Source organism: Syngnathoides biaculeatus, chromosome 9 (assembly GCF_019802595.1).
Source record: "Syngnathoides biaculeatus isolate LvHL_M chromosome 9, ASM1980259v1, whole genome shotgun sequence".
Lineage (NCBI taxonomy): Eukaryota > Metazoa > Chordata > Actinopteri > Syngnathiformes > Syngnathidae > Syngnathoides > Syngnathoides biaculeatus.
In genome coordinates this window covers 876421-897555 of record NC_084648.1, presented here as the reverse complement: position 1 = coordinate 897555, position 21135 = coordinate 876421, and the positions used below count along the sequence as shown (strand labels likewise).

Genomic DNA, 21135 nt, shown 5'->3' with positions numbered 1-21135 from the left:
ATGTCAAACTCAGTAGAATTACCCTATGAGGGAACCCTCAAAACTTGTCCCGCTTTTCAAACTGGTAAAAAAAATCGAAAAGATCCTCCTGTCCGATGAAGCAATAAGACCTTCCACACATTTGTCTGCTTACATCTACGAAACGACTGGTGTTTCTTACAGTAGTTACAAGCAGTTCACAATGTTCACACAACAAGGACAACTTTCGCTCATGAAGTAGTTGCTATCATGGTAAATCTGTTGTATGTTTGGTTCTCTTCAGTTTTGTTGAATGTAAAGATTGTGGACGGAAGATGCACCAGATATGCGTCTTGCACTATGAGGTTATTTGGCCATCTGGGTGAGTAGTTAAACCTATCCAAATATGTCAAATGAATGACATTCACAATGAATGACCATTGTATCCAACCATACATCTTAACAGATTCATCTGTGACAACTGTTTGAAGAAGAGTGGAAAAACACGGAAGGACAACAAGTTTTCAGCAAAACGTTTGTTCATTTTCTTTTAAATCAAGATGCTGTAAGCTTTTTATCAAGGCATGATAGGAGCCACTTTCATCTCTAGCATGTATTTTTTTGTGGGATGAAATGAGTGGTTTCAATTGTAGAGAGTATCGTTATTTCCCTATCAAAATGTCAAGTACAGTATTTCCTTGTGTTTATACTCTAGGGCTGCAGTCAACACGACTCGGAATGTATATAGAGGATCGTGTGAATAAATTCTTAAAAAGACAGAACCACCCAGAAGCTGGAGAGGTATTTGTGCGGGTGGTTGCAAGCTCTGACAAAATGGTGGAAGTTAAACAGGGCATGAAAGCAAGGTGAGTGTTGCTGATCAAGGTGTAAACAAGCGCTTGTTGTGGTATATTTTTTCCTCAGGTACATATCAACCATGAAACGACCACTATATGAATTGCATCCACAAAATTGTCTATGCTTTATTCTAAAATAAACCACAGTAGTTTATAAGCTGCACTCATTGCGGCTGACCGACCCGCGTCCTGGCAACCTGAAACCATTATTTTTACCGTCATAGGGGTTTATGGATATGTGATTCTTCTTCTTTTCCTTTCGGCTTGTCCCGTTAGGGGTCGCCACAGCGTGTCATCTTTTGCCATCTTAGCCTATCTCCTGCATCTTCCTCTCTAACCCCAACTGCCCTCATGTCTTCCCTCACCACATCCATAAACCTTCTCTTTGGTCTTCCTCTCGCTCTTTTGCCTGGGAGCTCCATCCTCAACATCCTTCTACCAATATACTCACTCTCTCGCCTCTGAACATGTCCAAACCATTGAAGTCTGCTCTCTCGAATCTTGTCTCCAAAACATCCAACTTTGGCTGTCCCTCATTTGAGCTCATTTCTAATCCTATCCAACCTGGTCACTCCGAGCGAGAACCTCAACATCTTAATTTTTGCTACCTTCAGTTCAGCTTCATGTTGTTTCTTCAGTACCACCGTCTCTAATCCGTACAGCATGGCCGGCCTCACCACTGTTTTGTAAACTTTGGCCTTCATCCTAGCAGAGACTCTTCTGTCACATAACACACCAGACACCTTTCGCCAGCGTTTCCAACCTGCTTGGACCCGTTTCTTCACTTCCTTACCACACTCTCCATTGCTCTGGATTGTTGACCCTAAATATTTGAAGTCCTCCACCCTCGCTATCTCTTCTCCCTGTAGCCTCACTCTTCCCCCTCCACTTTTCTCATTCACGCACATATATTGTTTTACTTCGGCTAATCTTCATTCCTCTCCTTTCCAGTGCATGTCTCCATCTTTCCAATTGTTCCTCTGCATGCTCCCTGGTTTCACTGCAGATCACAATATCATCTGCGAACATCATGGTCCAAGGGGATTCCAGTCTAACCTCATCTGTCAGCCTATCCATTACCACTGCAAACAGGAAGGGGGCTCAGAGCTGATCCCTGATGCAGTCCCACCTCCACCTTAAATTCCTCTGTCACACCTAAGGCACGCCTCACCATTGTTCTGCTGCCATTTTACATGTCCTGTACTATTTTAACATACTTCTCCGCCACACCAGACTTACGCATGCAGTAGCACAGTTCCTCTCTAGGTACTCTGTTGTAGGCTTTCTCTAGATCCACAAAGACACAATGTAGCTCCTTCTGACCTTCTCTGTACTTTTCCACTAGCATCCTCAAGGCAAATAATGCATCTGTGGTACTCTTTCTTGGCATGAAGCCATGCTGTTGCTCGCAGATACTTACTTTTGTCCTGAGTCTAGCCTCCACTACTCTTTCCCATAACTTCATTGTGTGGCTCATCAACTTTATGCCTCTATAGTTCCCACAGCTCTGAACATCCCCTTTGTTCTTAAAAATGGGAACTAGAACACTTTTCCTCCATTCTTCAGGCATCTTTTGGCCCGCTAGTATTCTGTTGAATAAGTTGGTCAAAAACTCCACAGCCATCTCTCCAAATTGCTTCCATACCTCTACCGGTATGCCATCAGGACCAACTGCCTTTCCATTTTTCATCCTTTGTCGTGCCTTTCTGACTTCACCCTGAGTAATCATTTCTACTTCCTGGTCCTTCAGTCTTGCCTCTTCAACTCTTCCTTCTCTCTCATTTTCTTCATTCATCAACTTCTCAAAGTATTCTTTCCATCTATTTAGCACACAACTGGCACCAGTCAACACATTTCCATCTCTATCCTTAATCACCCTTACCTGCTGCACATCCTTCCCATCTCTATCCCTCTGTCTGGCCAACCTGTAGAGATCCTTTTGTCCTTCTTTCGTGTCCAACCTGGTGTACATGTCTTTATATGCCTCTTGTTTAGCCTTTGCCACCTCTACCTTTGCCCTACGTCGCATCTCGATGTACTCCTTTCGCCTCTCCTCAGTCCTCTCAGTATCCCACTTCTTCTTCGCTAATCTCTTTCCTTGTATGACTCCTTGTATTTTGGGGTTCCACCACCAAGTCTCCTTCTCCTCTTTCCTACCAAAAGACACACCAAGTACTCTCCTGCCTGTCTCTCTGATTACCTTGGCTGTCGTTGTCCAGTCTTCCGGGAGATTCTGCTGTCCATCGAGAGCCTGTCTTACCTCCTTCCGAAAGGCCGCACAACATTCTTCCTTTCTCAGCTTCCACCACATGGTTCTCTGCTCTACCTTTGCCTTCTTAATCTTCCTACCCACCACCAGAGTCATCCTACACACTACCATCCTATGCTGTCGAGCTACACTCTCCCCTACCACTACTTTACAGTCAGTAACCTCCTTCAGATTACATCGTCTGCACAAAATATAATCCACCTGCGTGCTTCTACCTCCACTCTTGTAGCTCACTATATGTTCCTCCGTCTTCTGGAAATAAGTGTTCACTACAGCCATCTCCATCCTTTTTGCAAAGTCCTCCACCATCTGTCCCTCAAAGTTCCTTTCCTGGATGCCGTACTTACCCGTCACTTCTTCATCGCCCCTGTTTCCTTTACCAATATGTCGATTACAATCTGCACCAATCACAACTCTCTCACTGCCTGGGATGCTCAGAACTACTTCATCTAGTTCCTTCCAGAATTTCTCTTTCAACTCGAGGTCACATCCTACCTGTGGGGCATAGCCGCTAACCACATTATACATAACACCCTCAATTTCAAATTTTAGTCTCATCACTCGATCTGATACTCTTTTCACCTCCAAGACATTCTTAGCCAGCTCTTCCTTTAAAATAACCCCTACTCCATTTCTCTTCGCATCTACTCCGTGGTAGAGTAATTTAAACCCTGCTCCTAAACTTCTAGCCTTACTACCTTTCCACGTGCTCTCTTGAATGCACAGTACATCAACCTTTCTTCTAATCATCATGTCAACAAACTCCTGAGCTTTTCCTGTCATAGTCCCAACATTCAAAGTCCCTACACTCAGTTGTAGGCTCTGTGCATTGCTCTTTTTCTTCTGACGATGGATCCGGTTTCCTCCTTTTTTTTTCTTTTCTTTCTTTTCTTCTTTCTTTTTTTATGGATATGTGATTGTAGTCTTTTAATACTTCAGGCAACTTCATGCAATAGAATTGAAATGAAAATTTGAAACTCAATTGTTCTCGAAAGTCTCCAGCACTCCTGCAACCCTTGTGAGGATAACCAGCATAGAAAATTATGATTGATTGGGTCTTCTCTTAAGCAGTGATTCCCAATCTTAATTGAGCCAAGGCACATTTCTTAAATTTGAAAAATCTCACAACACACCAACAAACAAAAATGTCACAAAGTGGATACACAAGTGAACTATACACTTTTTGCCATCAAATAAAAGTGCATTTATTTTTTCTGCCTTAATATGTGACTGTGATGGATGGATGGAACAAAGATACATGTGTTGTAAATAAATACTTTCTCCAATTAAGTGAAATTTGATCATTTTCCACAGCACATTGTGTCTGGTTGGGAATCTGTTCTAAATGAATATGAGGAATGATTTTGTCCATTAATTACATCCAAAATATATTTAGCATAGACTCATTTGTTAGACCAAACACATTTCCCACTTAAACTTATATCTCACACATTCAAATCATTGTTTTCCCTTGACAATTTCAGATTTGTGGATACAGGTGAGATGCCAGAGACCTTTCCCTACAGAACCAAAGCACTTTTTGCCTTTGAAGAGATTGATGGCGTCGATGTGTGCTTTTTTGGCATGCATGTACAGGAGTATGGTTCTGAATGCCCATTTCCCAATACTAGGTCTGTGCTTGTGATTATTCATTATACATAGTACCTGATGATCAGTAATGACATGGGCACTGCTTGTTTGGGTTGGAAAGATTTTAATCTATCATTCCTTACCTTTCCAGACGAGTCTACATATCATACCTTGACAGTATTCACTTCTTCAAACCTCGAGTTTTAAGAACAGCAGTGTATCATGAGATCCTTATCGGCTATCTAGAATATGCAAAGAAACTTGGGTAATTCTCACACTACTAGTAAGACATAGAATCCCCTCCAAAAGTATGAAAATGGCAAAGTCAATTCCTTTGTTTTTGTTATATAGACATTTGGTTTTCCCATCAAAAGATGAATGAGACAAAAGTTCAGAAATCCAGCCTTTATTTTACTGTATTTATAGATGTTAAAAAACTCAGTACTGTCAACTTTGCGTATGAAGCCACACACTTTTCAAGTGAGCACAAGTATTGGAACATTTGACTGAGGGGTGTTTCTTGTTGCCTTTTAGATTGGTTGCTTGCTTAAACATTATATGGTGCCTATATTTGGCTTTGATTTTCATGTGTGAAAAGTGCATTAACTGTTAATCAAACATGAAGCCCAGAGAGTGGGAGAAATGCAAACTGTTTTTAAACTGAAGAGGGAAAATTGGAATCATGGCTGTTGCAAAAACAATTGGGCATAGCCAATGCAACAACAGACATCGAACAGGTCGGCCAATGGGATCAGTGGCAGTTGATGACAAAAACATTGAGAGCTGTGACGAAACACCCAAATGTGACTTCACTGCCAGCCTCTACATCCAAAACAACAGAAGCTCATTTGTGAAGCATGGTGGGAGTTAATGTCATGGCTTGGGCTTGTGTGATGTTAGCAGCAGAATGAATTCTGAAATCTACAAAAAGTTTTTCTGTGTTATTTACATAAAAATGAATCCAAACTTGCAAAAAACTTCATCACGCAATAAGACAATAAAACACACTGCCCACAACAAAAGACTTCATCAGGCGGGAAAAGTAGGTTTTAGACTCAGGTTAAAAACCGGACCTTAACCCAATAGAGTATGCATTTCACCTCCTGAAGAGGAGACTCAAGGGAGAAACCCCCAGAAACAAGTACTGAAGAAGAATGCAACAATTTGAAGTCAGTGGGTGACCGGGTTGATGTAGTTATTGAAACTAAGGATAATGTCACCAAATATTAACTTTCAAGTTAAATCATCTCTACTTTTGCTCACTTGAAAAGTTGATGCTATCAAGCAAAATGTGCTCTGTCCTGAGTTGTTAAACATTATATATAAAAACCATGAATTCAAAGCTGGAATTCTGAAAATATGTCATCGTTTGATGTGAAAACCAAATGTTTTCAGTAATACAATCCAAACAAAAGATTTGATTTACCCATTCTCATAGTTCTGTAGGAGATTATATTCTGTTCATGTCATCAGCATTTCTCAGGTTTAACTTTTTTCTTCTGGCCTTTTTTGAAGCTATGCTCAAGGCCACATCTGGGCATGTCCACCAAGTGAGGGGGATGACTACATCTTCCACTGTCATCCTCCTGAGCAGAAGATTCCTAAACCCAAGAGACTTCAGGACTGGTATCGGAAGATGCTGGACAAGGCCTTTGGTGAAAGGATCTTGCACGACTACAAGGTGAACATAATTTTCCTTTAACTTACAATGTATACTTTTTTCTTTCGGCTTGTCCCGTTAGGGGGAGCCACAGCATGTCATCTCAGATGAACACATATTTGTTGGCACAGTTTTTACGCTGGATGCCCTTCCTGACTCAACCCCTCTGCATTTTTTAGCCGAGGAGAGAAGCTTACAGCCTGGTATTCCCAGGCAGTCTCACATCCAAATACTAACCAGGGCCAAACCCCCTTAGCTTCCGAGATCTAACGTTCTCAGGGTAGCACGGCTGTAAGCCTTAACTTACAATCTATCTATGTATCTACAATATAGAAAAATGCATACTTCAGATTTGTGAAGAACAGTCAGTAGCTATTCAAATGCACAGGATTTTCAACTGCTGAAATGTTTCGGCTGAAAATTTTCTACAACTGGATTTTTGGTTTCAGACCGAAAGTGTGTGGACATCACAGTGGAGAATCGTTTGCTATTCTATCCATTGCCTTGTAGCGCTTTGGAGGATATCCACTTGAATTGACTGGGATGTCACTTTATTGCACACACCCACCCTACACCATGGGTGAGCACACTTTTTGTCTTGCGAGGCACATTGGGTTCTAAAATTTGACAGAGGGGCTGGGCCAGAACCTTGTAGCACAATATGCACACCCAAATAAATTGTACAACCCGATTTACTCACAGTGCACACTGAGGACTGTTAGTTTCACCCCTCATCAAGGTAGTATGTTTGTCTCAATGAATATGCAAGATGTGGCATTTACACACTATTTGGCACAATACTGGAAGGAGAAAATGAAAATAGATTAAAATAGCACATATGTTTCAATTGAAGACTCAAAGTTAAATAAATCAACATTTATTGAAAAAAGACATCACTTTCAACATTCAAAACATATTACTCAATGAAATAATCATTAATTTCTGATGCGCTCATTTGCTGTTCTGCTGCTGTGCGTAAATGCGCACTAAATTAACGAACACACTTTCAAACATTCCATTCAGTTTGCATTTTTTTCATAACACTGTAGAAAGACCAATTTTTGTGAGAACAGTGTTGCTGCTGTATGTTTTTTTTTGTTTTTTTTGGTCAGTTCATCAAAGTCTGGAGTTTTTGTTGTGACAATTCTTTGGATAGATCTGCAGAACCTGGATCTGTGACAGGCTTTGTTGATGTTCAAAACGATGAAAGTCTGCTCACACATGTAGGTTGAGCCAAACAACACCAGCATCTTCTGTACAGTCCAGACACTAGAGACCAACATTCTTTATCATGCATTCTTTCAAAAACCTGCCTTCGGAGAAAGGCTTGGCGGCCCTTGCCTATTTGAATGCCAGCAAAACCTTGCCTTGGTACTTGACTTGAATTGCAGTTTGTCAGTGAAGTCTGTAAATTAGCCACCAACCTCAATAGCCTAGCAATAGCAATAGCCTCCCGTTCTTGGATTGAGTGTTTGTTAGCATAAAAGGCAAAGTTTGTTGCAAAGAGACGGCTGATCTTGTACTTTTTAAAAACTGCACTGGCTTCGTGGTATGAGACCTACAGCTGTTGACCAGATTTCAATGAAAAAATATTACGCTGTCCACTCATTATTAAATACTCGCCACTCACTATCCACTTTAGTTTTCTTTGGCCTGCTCATTTTTACAGAAGGCTCAAACAGCAATGGGATGTGTGAAATAAAGAGTACAGTACACTACACTCCAACAAAGGTCCACCAATGTCCATTGCACCATCTATTGGGGAAACGCTGGCATTGCAGGGACAAGATGAAATGAATGATTAAATGATTGACTATTTTTTTTTGTAAGTGTATAACTTTGGCGGGCCATATTGAAAAGCCTAACGGGCTGTATACAGCCTGCGGGCTGTACTTTGCCTATGTCTGCCCTAGACACAGTTTAATAATGGCATACCATGGTGGTATTTATCATGAATATTAATAATTTACATACTTGTATACGTAGTAACTCAGTGGTTTTCAAACTTTTTTTGGTGCACACCCCTTTTGTGAGATTAAGTTTTTCAGTGCCACCCACTGCTTGAAATGGACCTTTCCGACTGGCGAGCTTAAGCTCCGCCCCCCTTAGCTACATTTGCCATGTCCCACAAGTTTCCAAAACGGTGACTGAACAGAACAGGTTTGAATTCAATTCTCTAACAGGTAGTCCAGATAATATTGCGGTATGTTTTTTGCCAAATACGTCAGACTTGTCCAAGAGAGTTCTACAGAGAGGGCTCAATTACTCACGCAAGGATATGTACATGGAATTAAGATTTTGGATGGAGCAGGACGCAAACTCGGAGTTACAGCGAAATGTTAGCGATCGATGCAAAAAAAGTTTGACCCCTCACAAATTTTAATTTGAGATCCAACAGAATAAAATAGTGAAATCGTACTGCACATGTAAAGCAGGGTGACTACTTTTTACTTGGAAAGATCATGAGTAATATCATTGTAGTCTTTATAAGTGAGTTAGATTTAATTTTCCACAAGTGTATTTAAACAATGGTTATTAACTCAGTCAGTACCGTAGTCACCAGATGAAAAAAAAAATACTTTGCTCGTAATCAAACCCAGTGCTCTGTCTTAAAAGTCTGTGATACAAACAGGCAAATAGACATTTCTGTTGCATGACATCACGCATTTACGTATCACTAACCCGCCTCTTCGGCATAAAACATGACACTTCATTCAGCAAGTCAGTGATACACTAACAAAGTGAAAGTTGTTCTCCTGAAATGTATAAAGCACTGATGATAATTAAATCAAACTCGGAGAAGATACTTCTCCCTTACCTTTGAACATACAGCCTTGTGTTTGTTGATATTGTCCACACTTACTTGTACTCGCGCTCTTCCGCAAGCCTTAATCCATCGTAGACACTTCGTCAACTGTCTTTTAGGCTTTGGGCCCCTTGTAACCTAGCAGGATATCTTTCATCAGAATTGCACGTTCCCTAAGCGCATCTGAGGACCTTTTTCTTCGTAACATTAACTTTTCCAAGTGCATGCTACTGACAACCAGCATTGCTTGTGGGACAATATGGTGAGAGGGGTGTGTTAAGCCAGGGGTTAAGACAATGTGGGTATTTGATTGGCTATTATTGTACGAGTGATTGACAGGTCAGAAAACTCCATTACTGCCAGCGGCATGGGTGCTACTACTGAGAATTGTAAAAGCGGTGGGGGATAGCACTGAAAATTTGTCAAGAGAGGGAGATGCTCTGAAACAATCCGTGCCCCCCTCTACCACTGGAGTAACTGGTGCCATTTAATTTTCTATTTTAGTTCACGGAAAGCTATTAAAGTTTCTGTATGAAAAGACCTTACCAATAAAGTTTGACAATTCAGTTTGTCAAGAATTTTAATTTTGGTGTATCACTACTATTCACAGAGCTATCACATCTTACAAAATGTATTTTGCTACCGAAATCGCTGAATGCTGACTCATTTGACCATTGCAAGGTTGACACAATGAAAATGTTAAAATAAGTATTGAAGCCATAATTTAGTAATAATTACGCTTGAAGAGTAATGATTATTTGTAAATGAACAGTATGCAGAATTTTCTATAATGCTATATGCATAATAAACTGCAATAACTGCCCCACATTCTTATTCTTGATCATTTTTAAAATATGGAAATTCAGACATATTTGGACAAATTGTTCTGCAGGTGAATTTCTGTAGTTTGGCAGCTCTTTATTCATAATACTATTATAATTATATATTATAATGCATCCAATAATTAGGACTGATTATTGTCATGCCACACACATCTATGGCTCACCTCACAAATGAACAATTTTTTTGTTTTTGTTTTTTTTGGCCGCTGTGGAAGTGGTCTATTTTCAAATGTTTGCTGAAAAATTCAGCTATGCATGTTCTTGCACTCTTTCGGTAATGCTACAAGATAGCACCAAAGCAGTACAGTAACTGGATCATGGAAGTATACTGAAATGAGTTAGTTATGTCAGGGAGGGGGGAAATGTAGTCTGGGTTGTTAGTATAATTAAGGGCCACACCTGTGAGCGCACAGAAATGCCAATTTATAGTTTCTGCATTGCACGACTGTATTATGTAATAATATATTTCCAGTTTAAACTATTAAATATAGCCAAATGGTAACATTTTGGGCCCGTAGAAGCGTCAACTACCTGTACCTTCGACTAAAATTTCTTGTGTATAGTGTGTCCTGAAGTATAATGCGCACCCCAAAAGTTGACGTAAAAATCGAGAAGAACCTTCTACCAATGTACAATGCGTGCCATCAATTTGCTGCTATCCATATGCTCAAAATATTAATCTGAATTTCTATTTTGCTCGGCTTTTACTTTTATTGTGTGTAATTGTCTTGTTTTTCAAAAACTTGTCTTTACAACAATCATTAATAATAATCTTTCTGCATATACTGATGTTGCGGTAATACATATCTCGGGACAGGCTGGAGGACACGCTTGTCCTGGTCCCTGTAATTGTCAGAACAGAATCCCTCAATCAACTAACATAAATGCTCAATAATGGTGTAACATTTTATTAATGTTGTTGACATATTACAGTCTCAAATAATTTAGCACTGTTTAACTTGGAACTTTGTGCGGAAACATTTTTTTGCATTAAATATTTGTGTAGAAAATGTTTGTAGATAATGCAGTTTATCCACTATATTACACATCCTTGACCAAGCCTTCAAAAGAAGCATCTGACTCATCTCCAATGTGAAGAAGAGCCATAGTCGCTACCTTTGGTGTATCGTTGTGGAACTCATCATATTGATTTGGTCCACTTCTGGTGCCTCCTGGATTGCATCATGAACAGTGATCCTCATCTTTTGTATCATCCATGGTGTTTGTGCGAAAACATTTTTTGAACGCAAAGAGTCTTGGTTCCTTTTGTTCCGCACCACTGTCAGCGCTTTGAGGCGAAGCTCCACAGTGCTAGTAACACAGCCTCTTGCCCTCCGTTGGGTTACAATCTGTAGCAGCTCTACCTGCGTCTCTGGGAACTGCGCAACTCTCCCACATCCCAAAACTCTTCCATGTGCTTTTTGATGCATTGTTTTCACCTTTATCGTCTTCCTCAATCTCGCATTATGTTCAGCCACGTTGAACTGCCGCGCTGCTTCAAGATTTCCCACTTCTTTGGCAGCAGTGATGACACTTTTTCTTTTGAAACCGGTTGCATACTGAGCTCTTCTAGTCGAATTTTCAAGTTTTACACTGGTTCACTGCTTTTGTTTATCTTTTTATGGTATACATGCATTTTAACATGGCATACATAATTAGTAATGTATTGTCTTTTCCTCAGGATATTTTCAAACAGGCAACTGAGGACCGCCTAACCAGCGCCAATGAGCTGCCCTACTTTGAAGGAGACTTCTGGCCCAATGTTCTGGAAGAAAGCATTAAGGAGCTGGAGCAGGAGGAGGAGGAGAGAAAAAAGGAAGAAAACACTGCTGCTTCTGATACTCCTGAGGTGTGTTTCAACACTGTTATATTTGTATTAATTTATTTTGGTGTAGATTTTCTAGATTGTATAACGCCAGGATGCACTGGATTTTTCATAGTTTGACCTTAGTTAAATTCTGTGTTAAGAACACACAAACACGGGTTTATTTAGCATTTTGTTGATTTGAGCATAATCGGATTGTGACACTCCAAATTGCTTCATAATAAAGGCTTTATATGCCACTGTTACCAAAGGGAAAGTTTTATCTACATAAGTAGAATACATCATTTTAAAGTTATTGTACTTTTACAATAAAAAAGGAACAGACCTGTCAAAAAGTGAGACTTCTGAATATTGTTTACCACTAACAACTTACAGATCTTTGATGATTTACAATGGCATGAGACTCCGGTTTCCATGCTGAGTGGCAAATTGTTTTTCCATATCAAGACATTTTCCCTCCTAGACTCAATATTTTGTATTTATGAACTTTTCAAGCGGCTGTCTGTCATAGTGGTTCTTGTGTCAGTGATGAAAGTCCTCCGGATTTTCACGGAATTCCGGATTTTTAAATTTTCATGAAAATTCCTCTGGAAAATTGAGGAAACATTGCCTAAAATTAATCTGGATATTAGTTGACAACATTGAACAAACATACATTTGAGTTCGTTGTTTTGCTTTCACGAGCTTAGCCACTTTGAGGTACTAACACTAGTAACAGTCACGTCCGCCCCTCGCAGTCTCTCAAGACGTCGCCTATTTTGTGTGGTCTTGACATTAATTTACGTGTTTCTTTCATAAACGTTAACAAAACGAGCCTGCTCCGAAACAACCGGTATTCACCCAGAAACAGGAAATGCAAGTTACTGAGCATGTACGGAGCATGTATGAAAACGGATGTTCAGAACTGCTTCACGTAATGCGAGCGCATTGTTGAAAGTCATCAACATCATGAGGCATGTCAAAGGAAATTCAGTTATACCGGGGGTGCTCATTCCGTAGATTGGGAGGCAGTGTGACGGCGTTAAAAAAAAAAAAAAAAAAATAAAAAAAATAAATCATCCCCCTCATCGCTTGATTCAGGTGTGGCCAATAAGTCGAGCGCATGCACATACAGGTGCATTCTAGCAAGCAGGCCTGCACCCCCCGCCCCCCCCCCCCACACATACACCACACACACAACACACACACACACACAACAATACGTCACAATTGCCGACCGGAATGTTTATTCCAATGTATCGCTAGTTTGTTGCCACGATCGCTGATTATGTTGAACTAAACTTTCAGCATCTTCAAATCATTGCGAGTATAGACCGTTTGTGTTTATTCCTTGACAGGCCAGTACATTTAACGTTTCTTCAGATAGTTTATCAAATCAAGAATTTTTGATGAAAAATTTTAAATACCGTTTTATATCATGTTCTACTGATATCACTTGAAATTGGAAATGATCATTTTTGCGTTTGAAGTTTTCCATTTCAGTTGTGTATTTATTTATTTCATTTTTAATTTACATTTATGTAATATTAATCCAGTAAGTTATTTTAAGGCCATCCCTAATCACACCCACAACTTTATCTGCGAGCATGACTGACCACACCTGTACATTTTTCAAGTGTGTGTGTGTGTGTGTGTGTGTGTGTGTGTGTGTGTGTAATAAATATATATATATATATATATATATATATATATATATATATATATATATATTAAAGGCAACTGATAATACTGTTAGTATTACTACATCTATATCTAAGATAGTGAGCAATGTGGTCAAGTAACAAGTTTGAGACTTAAACGTTAATAGTAATTACTACAGATCAACTTCTTTAACATGTTTTGCTGTACGATGGAGAAATTCTACGATATATTTTCGTGTATATTCTATATCTATTCTATAATATGTATAATGTGGGGAAAAGGACAATTTTAGATGTCTTTTTACTGAATAGTTCAGTTAATTCATTTGTCTTGAGATAAGATGGGATATTTTAAGCATATTTTAATGACAAATATGATTTTGTCCCATCCAGTGATAGGGGGTTGGGGGGCAAAAAAATCTGGGCTTGGCCCTTGGGGAACTTCTGCCGATTTTCTTTTTTTGGCCAGGACTTCGAAATTTTACTTTCAATTTTTGTCTGAATTTTGTTAACAGATATCGCCAGAATGCACCACAGCCATCCATTTTTTCAAACCCCCCCCCCCCCCCCCAGTGCTCACATTTGGATTTTCAGGAATTTTCACAAAAGTCCAGTTTCATCTCTATTGTGTGTTTCATTTGGTTTAAGTCTACAGAGAAACTTCTTTCACAGGATGCTCTACTAACTGGAGTACCTAATGCAATTTTGGTAAGCCTAAATATTTAATGAAAACCCATCATAACTTGTTTTCGGTTCACAAATACTAAAGCAAAATCCCTTGGTTTCCCCCCATCCGGTTGGCACGTTTTATTTTCACAACCTACTACTTATGTCAACAACAAGCTAAATGACGAGCTGAAACATAGCTTCTACAACTTGGTCTAAACATTGGCAACTCGTTTGTGTTCAATTTACTGTTCTTTTAAATATACCTCTCAAACTCTAAAGTGTCAACAGTGTTTTGTCCTTCAAGAGGGACTCATTCAAATGAACAAATAATTTGCTTGAAGGTTAAATGGAATCACGTGAATATGTCTTCCTTTCATAGTTCATTTGAACTCAGCCATGAGCTTGCCTTGTCCCACATGAAGCTCCCTGGCAAACAGCGCCAGCCCACCTTGTACAAACTATTTTGTCATTGATTAGAAGCTACGAGCCCCAGATGTTTTTTTTTTTTTTTTTTTTTTTTAAATGGTGCTGCTCTAAAAGGCCAGAAACATTATTGTTTAGTGTTTAAACGGGACCAGATACATCATAAAAAAGCGCAACTTCCACTCAGGCAGCTGTATGTTGTCCCAAAATCATCAAATGAACTTGTTGCTCACGTATGGGCACCTCTGTTTATAAATATCTCCTTGGCCTCTCTTATGACTATTCCAGTATTTTAAGATAATGAATGAATCTGTGAAATTATGTTATCCTGTTATCGTAAGATAGGAGCGTTTCATACTTTCCTACTGTGTATTACTCTCAGGGTACCCCAGGTGACAGCAAAAATGCTAAGAAGAAAAACAACAAGAAGACAAATAAAAACAAAAGCAGTGTGAGTCGCGCCAACAAGAAGAAGCCTGGAATGCCGAATGTAGCGAATGATTTGTCCCAAAAGCTTTATGCCACCATGGAGAAGCACAAAGAGGTGAGACTTTTTACAGATAATATAGATGGCAGTTTCTGACTAGGACCAGACCACCAATGATGGAATCTTTGCATGTTTGTGTGTGTGTCCGTACTGTGCATTTTTATATGAAAGCTGTTGTTTTCCCCTGTCAGAAAGAATTTGAACTCCCTCCCCCGAAAGAACTTTGCTCACGTTCTGGGGGAGGTGGGGGTCATTGAGTCCAAGTGGACGATGTTCCACGCCTCCATTGCTGAGGCGGCTGACCGGAGCTGTGCCCGTAAGGTGGTCGGTGCCTGTTGTGGCGGCAACCCAAGAACACGTTGGTGGACATAAACAGTGAGGGATGCTGTCAAGCTGAAGAAGGAGTCCTATTTTTAGCCTGCGGCACTCCAGAGGCAGCTGATAGGTACTGGCTGGCCAAGCGGAATGCAGCTTCGGTGGTCACTGAGGCAAAAACCCAGGCGTGGGAGGAGTTCGGTGAGGCCATGGAGAACGACTTCAGGAAGGGTTTGAGGAAATTCTGGTCCACCGTCCGGCCTTTCAGGAGGGGGAAGCAGTGCACCATCAACATTGTGAATAGTGGGGATGGGGCACTGCTGACCTCAACTCAGGATGTTGTAAGTTGGTGGGGAGAATACTTCGAACACCTTCTCAATTGCACCAACATGACCAACAACCACCAACATCCTTCCCATGAGGAAGCTGAGTCTGGGTTCTCTGATCTTCTATCTCTGGAGTTGAGGTGGCAGGGCCCTGGGGGTGGATGAGATTTGCCTAGAGTTCCTAAAGGCTCTGGATGTTGTGGGGGCTGCCCTGGTTGACACGCCTCTACAACATCGCATGGACATCAGGGACAGTGTCTCTGGATTGGAAGACTGGGATGGTGGTCCCCCTTTTCAAGAAGGGTGACCAGAAGGTGTGTTCCAACTATAGAACAACTATACAACTAACACTCAGCCTACCTGGTAAGGTCTATTCAGGGGTACTGGATAGGAGGGTCCGTCGGGAAGTCGAATCTCAGATCCAGGAGGAGCAATGTGGTTTTCATCCTGGCCATGGAACAATGGACCAGCTGTACACCCTTGGCAGGGTCCTCGAGTGTGCATGGGAGTTCGCCCAAGCAGACTACATGTGTTTTGTAGACTTGGAGAAGGTGTTCAACTGTGTTCCTCATGGAGTCTTGTGGGGGGTTCTTCAGGAATATGGGGTACCGAGCCCCCTGATACGGGCTCTTTGGTCCTCGTACGACCACTGTCAGAGTTTGGTCCGCATTGCCGGGAATAAGTCGGACTTGTTTCCATTGAGAATTGGACTCCGCCAAGGCTGCCCGTTGTCACCGATTTTGTTCACAACTTTATTGGACAAAATTTCTAGGCGCACCTGAAGCAGAGAGGGTGTCAAGTTTGGTGGCCTCAGCTTCGCATCTCTGCTCTTTGCAGATGATGTGGTCCTGTTAGCTTCATCAAGCTGTGATCTACGATGCTCAGTGGAGCGGTTCGTTGCAGAGTGTGAAGCGGCTGGGATGAGAATCAGCACCTCCAAATCCAGAGACCATGGTCCTCAGTCGGAAAAGGGTGGCATGCCCTCTCCGAGTCGGGGCTGACATCCTGCCCCAAGTGGAGGAGTTCAAGTATCTTGGGGTCTTGTTCATGAGTGAAGGAAGAATGGAGCGGCAGACTGATTAGTGCAGCGTCTGCAATGATGCAGACTTTGTATCGGTCCATTGTGGTGAAGAGGGAGCTAAGTCCAAAGGCAAAGTCTCAATTTAACAGTCAATATACCTTCCTACCATCACCTATGAGCACGAGCTGTGTGGGTCGTGACCGAAAGAACAAGATCCCAGATACAAGGGGCCACAATTAGTTTCCTCGGCAGAGTGTCCAGGCTCTCCCTGAGAAATAGGGTGAGAAGCTCGGTCATCCCGGAGGGACTCTGTGTCGACCCGCTACTCCTCCGCATTGAGAGGAGCCAGCTGAGGTGGCTTTGGCATCTGATTCGGATGCCTCCTGGACGCCTCCCTGGTGAGGTGTTCCTTGAAAGTCCCGCTGGAAAGAGACCCCGGGGATGACCCAAGACGCTGGATAGACTATGTCCCTCAGCTGGCTTGGGAACGCCTCAGGTTCCCTCCGAAAGAGCTGGAAGAAGTGGCCGGGGAAAGGGAAGTCTGGGTATTCCTCCTGAAGCTACTTCCCCCGCGACCTGACCCGGAGTACCGGTAGAAAATGGATAGATGGATGGATGGATATAGATGGCAGTTTTTGACTATGGCCAGATCACCAATGATGAACAGTGTGCATGTATTTGTGTGTGCGTGTCCGTGCTGTGTATTTTTACATGAAAGCTATTAGTTTCTTTCTAACTCTTTGTCTTCTATAGGTGTTCTTTGTAATCCACCTCCACTCCGGCCCCATGGTCAACACGTTGCCCCCCATTATTGATCCTGACCCCTTGCTCTCCTGTGACCTGATGGATGGCCGTGATGCTTTCTTGACTTTGGCCAGAGACAAGCATTGGGAGTTTAGCTCTCTCAGGAGGTGCAAGTGGAGCACTATGTGTATGCTCGTTGAGCTGCACAACCAGGGACAGGACCGCTTTGTGTACACTTGCAATGAGTGCAAGCACCATGTTGAGACACGGTGGCACTGTACAGTGTGTGAGGTGTGTTGCTCTTGTTACATAAGCATCTTTTGCATACTAATCTATTTTTTTTTTCTGGAGTTATTTTTAGAATGTATTTCACTTGGATCTAATTATTTAAAAAAAAAAAAAGTTTTGAGCATTTCTAATGCTTGCGTGAAGCTTGTGTTATTTAGCTTGTCCTTGTCTTTCTTTTCGCAGGACTTTGACCTTTGTATTAATTGTTATAATGCAAAGGGCCATGAGCACCAGATGGTGAAATGGGGTCTCGGCCTGGATGATGACAACAACAGTCAAAGTGGCGAGGCCTCAAAGAGCCCACAGGAAAGCCGGCGTTTGAGCATCCAGCGCTGCATCCAATCTCTTGTCCATGCTTGTCAGTGCCGCAACGCCAACTGCTCTCTGCCGTCCTGCCAAAAGATGAAGAGAGTGGTGCAGCACACAAAGTGTTGTAAGCGGAAAACCAACGGTGGTTGTCCTGTGTGTAAGCAGCTTATTGCTTTATGCTGTTACCATGCAAAGAACTGTCAGGAGAATAAGTGTCCGGTGCCATTCTGCCTGAATATCAAGCACAAGCTTCGCCAACAGCAGTTGCAGCACAGGCTGCAGCAGGCTCACTTGATGAGGAGAAGAATGGCTACCATGCAAGGCAGAACCATGCCGCTACCGTCCCCACCAGCGTCAGCTGCTCCAACAACACCTACTTCCCATGCACAGCCCAACACACCCCAGACGCCACAGCCGCCGCTTTCCAATCAGCCTCAGACTCCCAACTCATCCGGTGTCATGTCCCCTTCTTTTCCCAGCGCACCTCGTTATGGACAGCCCCAAGCAGTTGTGCCCCAGGGTAAGCCGGGGCCCCAAGCCTCCCCTCTGCATCAGCAACCATCCCCTGTTCCTCAGCCACCTCAGCCACAACAAATACAACAGCAGCCTCCACTTGCTGCTGTCAAGATTGCTCGCCATATCGAGTTGATGGCACAGGCCCAACAGAACCAGCAGAACTATCTGGTCAACATGAACGGCTTGCCCATGAACCCCCAGCAACAACAACAGCGTATGACAGGACCAATGCAAGCATCCATGCAGATGGTACCAGGGCCTCGGGGACCACAGGTCATGCAACCAAACATGGCCCCCGGTCCATGGCCTGGACCCGGAGGGCCCATACAGGCTGCACAGACTCAACAACCAGGCCTTGTCCCAGGCCAGACCCCCACACAAGCCATGACCATGCAGCGAGCCAAGATGCCCCCAGGACAGCAACCTCCAGGGCAGAGGATGCTCATTCCACAGCAGCCTGGTGCAAGGCCACAGGCACCACAAAGACCTGGCGCTATAGCCCCCAATGCCCTTCAGGATCTTCTCCGTACGCTCAAGTCTCCCAGCTCACCTCAGCAGCAACAACAAGTCCTCAATATCCTCAAATCAAACCCTCAGCTAATGGCTGCTTTCATTAAACAGCGAACCGCTAAGTACCACGCCAACCAACCACAACAGCAAACAGGTCAGCAGCCAGGTTTGCCCACAATGCAGACTATGGGCATGCCAGGAGGGACTGTGCAAAGACCAGGAATGCCATCTCAGCAGCCTCAGCAGCCTGCTGCTCAGGGTATGGCAGCAATGGGGGCTCAAGGGCAGCTAATGAATCCAGCACATAATGCCAACCCCCAAATTCAAGAGCTCTATCGTCGCCAACTCTTGAGGCAGCAGCAGCAACAGCAACAACAACAGGCAGTGATGCCTCAGGGACATCCCGGCCAGTTCCCTGCCCAGGGCCAGGGTACAGCAGCTACGTACTCCCAACTCCGCATGCAGCAACAGCAGATGCAAGCCATGCAAGCAGGTGCGGGAGCAGCTGGGGGCCCATTGGGCCAACTACCACCTATGTCCCAGCCGGGCATTGGAATGGACCCCGCTCAGAAAATACTGCATCAACGAATGCTTCAGCAACAGCAGCAGCAACAGCAACATCTTCCTCAGCAGCAGGCTGTCCTCAAGCAGCAGATGGCTTCTCCTGCCCAGCCCAGCCCCATGAGCCCCCAAACCCACCTGCTTGCCGGTCAGCCTCAAGGTGGGCAGCATCTACCCGGCCAGCCCACATTAGCTAACAGTCTCAGCAATCAAGTGCGTTCCCCTGCACCCGTTCAGTCCCCTTGTCCGCCCTCGCAACCACCACCACATTCCAGTCCCTCGCCGCAGATCCAGAATCAACCCCAGCCCTCACCGCAGCACCAACCTCCGCCCCACTCTAGTTCTCCACATCATGGACTTGGAGGCCCACTGTCAGGGTCCATGGAACAGGGACGCTTAGGGACACCAGAACAAAGCGCCATGCTGCCCCAGCTTAACCCTCCCAACAGAGGGGTACTAAATAGCGACTTGAGCATGGTGGGAGATGCTACAGGAGACACGCTAGAGAAGTTTGTGGAGGGATTGTAGCATTTCTACTGGGAAATGAAGAACTACCACATCTTAGTACCAGGGACCCTTCCTAAATTCTTCCCAACTTCCCTCAGACTCTTTATTGTAGAGGGCTTTGTTTGTTCTTTCTAATATTGAGAGCATTTTTGTACTCGTTTAAAAAAAAAACAAAAAAAAACTGTTGTAAAAACAAAAAAAGAATTTGTTGGTGTGGGGGATCAAGTCCAACACAAAGTGGGAATGAAATATTCAATATTCCTTTTTTTTTTTTTTTTTTTTTTAAATTTTATTTTTGCTTCCTGCAACTGCAATGGGGTTTGCAATTTGCTTCTTACAATGCAATTTAAGTCACAAAGAATATATTTTTTGGTTGAGACCAAATGTGTTCAATACTCAATTTATTTTTGGTTGGTTCTTGGTATGATTTCATGCCATCCTCATTTCTTTTTTTTATTTTTTTTTATTTTTAAAGAAAATGTACAATTGAATTGTATTATTCATATCTTTTGTACCATTAGAAAAATAACTGTCTGGAAGCTGGGCCAGGGTTTTGTTCTGTTCTCAAGCTGTTGTCCCTGGAATTTGTGGTAATACATTGTCATTCATCAATGATGTGCTGAGGGACTGAGACCTCTTCTCTGTGTGTATGAAGAGCACTCAGTTGTATTAAAATAGGAAATGGACTGTGGCAAGTTGTTTACACAGGCATGTATACAGGTGCACATGAAGACACCGATGCAAACCTCACACTCATGAAATGATTCACCAATCCGACTGGTATCACAATAACAAAATAAGAATCTCTCTCTCTCTCTCTCTCTCTCTCTCTCTCTCTCTCTCTCTCTCTCTCCTCATTCGAGCTAGAGAGAGAGAGGAGAGAGAGAGAGAGAGAGAGAGATCTCTCTCTCTCTCTCTCTCTCTCGATCTCTCTCTCTCTCTCTCTTTCTCTCTCTCTCTTTCTCTCTCTTTCTCTCTCTTTCTCTCTCTCTCTTTCTCTCTCTCTTTCTCT

General features: G+C 42.7%; 1 protein-coding gene across 3 annotated transcripts in view; it reads left to right on the top strand.

The window, feature by feature from the left end:
- Window positions 1-20970, top strand: part of crebbpa (CREB binding protein a) — a 71505-nt gene extending 50535 nt beyond the window's left edge. For all 3 annotated transcript variants that reach the window (XM_061829267.1, XM_061829266.1, XM_061829268.1), the window contains 10 exons: window positions 263-340; window positions 425-492; window positions 674-824; window positions 4569-4715; window positions 4826-4939; window positions 6190-6355; window positions 11664-11831; window positions 14922-15083; window positions 17442-17723; window positions 17904-20970. In XM_061829267.1, coding sequence (XP_061685251.1) covers window positions 263-340; window positions 425-492; window positions 674-824; window positions 4569-4715; window positions 4826-4939; window positions 6190-6355; window positions 11664-11831; window positions 14922-15083; window positions 17442-17723; window positions 17904-20144 — 3577 coding nt within the window. In that variant the 3' untranslated portion in view covers window positions 20145-20970. The remainder of the gene's footprint in view (window positions 1-262; window positions 341-424; window positions 493-673; window positions 825-4568; window positions 4716-4825; window positions 4940-6189; window positions 6356-11663; window positions 11832-14921; window positions 15084-17441; window positions 17724-17903) is intronic.
- The last annotated feature ends 165 nt before the right edge of the window (window positions 20971-21135 follow it).